This window comes from Oryza glaberrima, chromosome 10 (genome assembly GCF_000147395.1).
Source record: "Oryza glaberrima chromosome 10, OglaRS2, whole genome shotgun sequence".
In the NCBI taxonomy this organism is placed as follows: domain Eukaryota; kingdom Viridiplantae; phylum Streptophyta; class Magnoliopsida; order Poales; family Poaceae; genus Oryza; species Oryza glaberrima.
The window spans coordinates 16,006,141-16,012,712 of NC_068335.1; the positions used below are offsets into that span (position 1 = coordinate 16,006,141).

General features: G+C 40.9%; 1 protein-coding gene across 1 annotated transcript; it reads right to left on the reverse strand.

Annotated features, from left to right (window-relative positions):
- Positions 1 to 3,192: 3,192 nt before the first annotated feature.
- Positions 3,193 to 5,761, reverse strand: LOC127785677 (uncharacterized). The gene is made up of 2 exons (XM_052313071.1): positions 3,319 to 5,761; positions 3,193 to 3,236 (listed from the first exon to the last, which is right to left on the reverse strand). The coding sequence occupies exons 1-2, from the start codon at positions 5,759 to 5,761 to the stop codon at positions 3,193 to 3,195; spliced, it is 2,487 nt and encodes an 828-aa protein (XP_052169031.1).
- Between the last annotated feature and the right edge of the window lie 811 nt (positions 5,762 to 6,572).

The window sequence follows — 6,572 nt, forward strand, 5'->3', positions numbered from 1 at the left end:
GGTACGGCAAGAGAAAACCATTTCTTCAGATTTTTCCTTTTCTTCTCAAAAATTAGCACGATTAATTTCTCGAGTTCTGCAATATTTTGCAATATCACCCTTTCTTTTGCACTTATTGCAAGTCATTTTCTTCCAGCACATATTTGTAGTATGACTAGATTTTTGGCAAATGTCACACTACAAATTTGAACTGGATGTACCTTTTTCTCTTCTCTCTTGACCATCTTCCTTCTGCATGTTTTGCCTGGAAAAACCATTTTTCTGAAAATAACCACGGTCACGCATTGGAAATCCATTTTTCTGAAAATTTCCGCGAAACCTTGAGTTTTGAGGCCTGAAGATCAACTTCGACTGAAATGCATTTTCAACAGAGCTCCCTTCGCGCTAAAGCTTTCTTTCTTCATGAGATTCCAACGAGCTCATTAGTTGCTAAATTGTGAGTCGACAGGTCTTTCGACTCCTCAATAGCAGCAACAATGTACTCGTATTTTTCAGGCAGACTGATTAAAATTTTCTCCACGACCTTCTGGTCATTTATATCTTCACCATAGAGGCGCATCTGATTAACGATCTCAATAACTCTTGAGAAATAGTCTTCTACCTTCTCTGACTCCTTCATATGCAAATTCTGAAATTGCCTTCTCAAAGTTTGAAGCTTTACTGCAAGTACCTTCTGTGATCCTTGAAACTCCTCTTTCAACTTGTCCCATGCTTCCTTGGATTTCTTGGCGCCAATAATATGCGGAAATAGACTTTCCGCAACTCCTTGTTGGATCAAGAACAAGGCCTTGGCGTCAGTCATCTGATCCTCTGCCAAAGACTTCTTCTGTTCCGCCGTAATAGTTTCTCCAGCGGAATACTCTTGATAGCCATTCTCAACAATATCCCACAATCCTTGAGATAGCAGTAGCGCCCGCATCTTGATGCTCCATATATCATAATTTTCTCCTGCAAATACAGGAACCATAGACTGCACCATTGTGGCGCCCGAACTTGAAGCCATACTTGTAGCTTCAACTGATAATGTGATACACCGCGCTACTCCGTCACGCCCTACTCGAACCTGGGCGCTCTGATACCAGTTGTTGGTGTTGATTATTTTGCTATGCAAGGGAACAAAGAAGAGGAGCAGAGTCTTGTGCTAGTTTCCAATGGTTTCTTTTACTTGCTTTGCTTGAGAGCTAGAAAGTACATTGGAATGTTGGGCAGCACACTATCATCAGTCACATACACAAGCATTGGCTGTCTATTTATAGGCTTACACCCAACGTTACTTGAAGCTTCATGAAACTAGTAGAATTAGTACTACTGGCTACCTAGTACTGCTACACATTGCTGGATAGAACTACACTAATCTAGGCTGTGTTTAGTTTCTGAAATTGAGGAGAAGTTTGGGGAAAGTTGGTAGTTTGGAAAAAAAGTTAGGAGTTTATGTGAGTAGGAAAGTTTTGGTTGTGATGTGATGTGATGTGATAGAAAGTTGGGAGTTTGGTGGATGTTTGGTGTGAATTAAACAGGGCCCTATAACCTTTTACAAAGTACTAATAGTTGAGAAGGTTCTAGAGTAGTTGAGAAACATTAAGCTGGTAGGAAGCTGATAGGATGTCTAGAGAATTCTGGAAATAAATTGGGCCTGTTCGGTGGCTATTGCTGCGGCTGCGGCTGCAGCTGCTGCAACAGTACACACGTTGTTCAGATTGCTATGATGCAGCGACAGCGCTGCGTTGCAGCCGCAGCCACGGGCTGCCGAACACAGCCAATTAACTACTACCTCTATATTTTATTTTAATATATGACGCCGTTGACTTTTTAATCAATGCTTGACCATTTGTCTTATTTAAAAAATTTAAAAATTTATGTAATTATCATTTATTTTATTATGATTTGATTTGTCATCAAATGTTCTTTAAGTATGATATAAATATTTTTATATTTGCATAAAAATTTGAAATAAAACGAATGTTCAAACGTTGGTCGAAAATACGGAGGGAGTACAACACTTCGCTCGGTCGGCACGGTCGCGTGCGAGCAGGGAAGCCAGCCACGGCGATGAACGGAGATGGGCACGAGTCGCACGACGGTCTGATTAACCTCTACATACGAGGTCACGACTCGTCAGATTCGGACGGCGATGGAAAATGAAGATGGGGAGAGCAGCAGGGTGCAGCTCGAGTGACCACGTTTATGAAGCACGATCAATCAGGTACCATTTTCATACTAGTATTTACGCTAATTTAAGAACTACATTTTCCTTTGAAAAAACTTAATAACTATAACTACTACTGGTATGTACTATGTGGATAGCGTTTTTCCTGATTATGCTCCATGAAAGCCTAAAGAGTAAATTACGTCTACGGTATATAAACTTAGTATACGTGAGTGCGATCTAGTGTAAAAACTTAAAAAATAAGCATATAGGTTCAACAACTTAGTTAGTGCGTGCATTTTGATTAAAAGATCAATATTCCACACCATATTTTTTATGACATATAAAAATGTAGCCACTCATGCCATCTCGACAAAGATCTACATGTATTTTGTATTGCTTTTAATTGGTTAGTTATAATAATAAATAATCCATCGATTTGAAACCAAAAGATATATGATTATCAAAAGTAAGTGCATCAAATAACATAATTTTGAGCAATTTGACTAATCAACATATTAATTGTCTCAGGTTATGAACATGGCAAAGCACGAAATTGAATCCATGAGCCAACAATCTAGTAGTTATGCTTATAGTACCAGGATTAATCGAAGGACCGATCAGTATTTTTGACTAAAATGCACGTGATTGTTCTTATCTTACACTGAATCGCACCCACTTACTAAGTTCTTGTATCGTGGGAGCAATTTACTCAAAGCCTAAATAAAGATCATGCGACTATACAAGTAGGCTGTGTTGATACAATCTTATTGTGCATATAAGTTCTGGTACGAGTAGCAAAGAGCAATTTACTGGACTCACAGAAAAATAACTGGGGAGCACTAATAAGAAAAGAAAGGTTACACAATACACAATGCAGCTGTTTGAAGTATACAAGATAACATACCGTAGTACACGCAACAACCATATGAACTACTACATGGACAACGAGGGACATGTTTGGACATATTCTTAAGAAAGGAACATATATGTGACATAAGAAAGCTCGAGTTCAGTATTATAACTCACAGTGTGACGTACGGCTATCATTTTATTGGTGTTCTTGAACTCAAATTAATCAACATCTTCTGTTTCATTATTTCCACCCATCGTTGCAGAAATTATTGACGTTTCATCTTGCTCGCGGGGTGAAACAGCTATTGCTTCTTTTATCTCTTGATCATCTTGCCATGCAAATTGACCATTTGGCTTTGTCCCACTCGGTCCAGCTTCATCATTCCTTGTTGGCACACCCTGTGCAAACATTTCTCCGCCATGGCCAACAGCTGCCTGATTGCCACCTGCACTTGCTTCCTGTTCCTCTGCTTCATTATCCTCTGGGGATTTCAGCCGTGGCCAGAGATTGCTTTTTTGTATGTTGCAATGAGAAAGAATGGCCCAGATTTGAGTTATGAACTCGCCACCCGTTGAAAGGCATTTCTTGTGAGCTGCTGCATTCTCTGACGGAGCAATATGTACTAACATACCGGCCCATACCTCTGCCAAGATCTTCCAACGAGTCATGCGATCAATAGCAATCAAGGACTTAGCAGTCTGTGCACTCTTCTTGAGTATCACATTGGAGTAACGTCTTTTCATATTCTCGCCATTTGCATCATCTCCAAGATGCATCAGTTTTCTGTATATGCTCTGCAGGTTGTCAGATCCCTTTAGAACATCTGAAGCTTCAGCCACGGTACTCTCGAATATCTCTGCAGAGCTTAAGTAGGTGTCAGGTAGCAAATCTGGCTCTGAAACAAGCAGATAGGCACAGTATCTTGAAATACAACTTGCGACTATGTAATTAGCTCGCAATGCACTTTCGAGCCTTTCTTCCTTTACAATGTATGGCTGGGAGTTCTTACCAGCCTTGACTGCATGCTGCAACTCAGAATTAGTTAAGCATGCATTGTAACGTTGAGAAAGCTGAATCTCACATAGGCTTGTTGCTATATGCCACAAGAGGATGATTTGGGAGCATGCTGGAAGATCAAATTTCGAAAACAAACTTGGGAAATTTGGCTCGAAACGATCTTGCTCAAGGTTTAGCGAGTAGAGCGACCTTAAAATGGCGGATTTCACGTCTTCTGGCAGCTCGATTGATTTGCCTGGTTTCTCGCCATCTCTTCGTCTTGGGACCAATCCAAGGGTTCCATAGTAGAGAGTGTTCCACTTGGAAGGCTTGTAATTAAATGATTGAAGGAATTCATACTGATTTACCTTATTGTGCCAATGCTGGACAATTTTGGACCTTCGAGTGCATAAAAGCCAGAGAAAGTCCTTGCAAAGCCATCGTGGAGTATGCTTAAAGCTGTCGGCAGTGTACTCGCACAGCAACATCACCTTGGTCCAGTCTGACAGCAAGTAGGTGATCATCTTCCAAAGCTCCTTTAACACGATGATGCCCATGAACCCCCACGTAATGATGATATCAACATTGGCGCCGTGTACAACATGGACAATTTCCCCCTGCTTAGGCTTGTAAATTTTGTACAGATCCCTTCCAAGCCAAATAGTGAAAGCAATTGTTAGCAGAGGGTGGCAGACAGCATAGATTGGGAAGCCACGCCAAAAGAGGACGGGGTATCTTGTGTAGAAGTAGTCGTTGAGGAATGCTAGCTCAGCTCTCACAATCCTGAAAGTCCTCTCGCTGTAGTTGCTTATTTGTGCAGCCAAATCCGTGCTGTTCTTGCCGATCATTTCACTGATTAATCTTCTGGTGTTGACCACGCTGTCACTTGGCAGGCTCAAATCATCAAATCTGCAACGGAGTAAGCGGTATAATGCAAAAGACAGGCACATGTCTTTCATCTGCGGTGTCCGGATGTCGGCCGAACTGTCGGTGGCCGCCTCATTTTCCGGACCATTGCTTGCGTTCTGCTGGTTCCTTGGCTGCCAAACCTTGTCAAGTGTGATGAGCATTCTCTTTCTGCATTCTGGCACAAACAGGGTGAACTTATACTCAGGAGGCTTCACTTGCACTGTTTGCTTTTGATCTCCAGAGACCAAGTACTTGTATCCTTGCATTGTGGCTGTATCACCATTCGCAGCAATACCATCGGGGGTGCCCATGTATGCTGTCAGAAGCGGTGAGCTCCAGCCATGCAAGTATGACCTTGTGGCGAACCTGTACACCGTTAAGAGGTAGCCACATCTCACTACCTGCATTGCCCAGAGTGCCCAGATAGGATGCTTGAACCGGTTGTTGAATGTGCTGTTCAAGAAGGCCACACCTATAAGTGCCATCACCCTCGCTATCTCCGTAAACCGGCGGTTCTGTTGGTCGGGGATGCCGTACGCCGAGATGAAGCACACGCTGCTCCGGAGGTTGACCAGAATGAGCGCCCACACCGGGAACAAGTTCCTGTTTATCGAGGGCACACTCTGCATCAGCCCAATCGTGTAAATCAATGTGGAATCGCTTATGCTGTCGAGGACCAATAGAATACACTTGAGGAGGTTGTGGCGTGACCGACGACGGAACATGTCCAAGATAGACATCAGGAGGAACAGTAAGGCAGTGACCACCACAAGGAACTCGATCCGTATGACCATGGCCTTCTCTGATTTAAGAAACAGAAAGAACCATTTGACGATTTCACTGGGCTTCTCCATGTTCTCTCCTGTTAAAGCGTCCAACAACTGCTTAATAATTCGTTTAGTAACTTACTTAAGGAGGGTACGTATATGGAACCAAAACAAAAGTTCATGGAAGTAACCAAAGTTTTTCCTATGCGGACAATGCAGCAAATGTTGAAATTAAGGGCACTTTGAGGGAGCTTCCATGGTAATATCATGTGTTAACAAAAGATGCAAATGGAGATGCCAGGACTCTTTAGTTTATTTTGTTTCAAAATTATAATATTGGAATTTATAGATACAAATTTGTACATATCTTGAACTCTCAAGTTAGCCTTATTAATTTAACTAAGAAGGTAGCCCGCGCTAATGCACATGCATTCGTCTTAAGCTACGTTTGAAAAACTTAATTAGTAAGGGTTAGATATCTGGATGATTTGTTCATGGATATTACTTGGATACTTTTTTCCAAACTATTTATCAACTCTATCCTATATAATATTTTATTCATCCCTATGAGCAATTATTAACAATCTAGCTACTTCATCATCTAAGATGAAAACATAGATTTTTTTTAAGAAATAAGGTCTAATTAAGTATAAATCAATAAACCTCGAAAAAACTATTATTGCTAATAAATGTTTTTTGTTAATTTGTACCATCATGCTAGTCCCATCTAATTGGTTGGTATTCACTTAGCTAGTATGTTGATGTGAATCATCAAAGATGGAATACATATATGTAACCAGTGCCCCTCTTCTCTATTATATGTGGGATTTGTAGTGTTGTTTTTAGAAAAAAACCAAGTAAATATTAAAATTTAAATTTAATAGTAAGAAATACAACT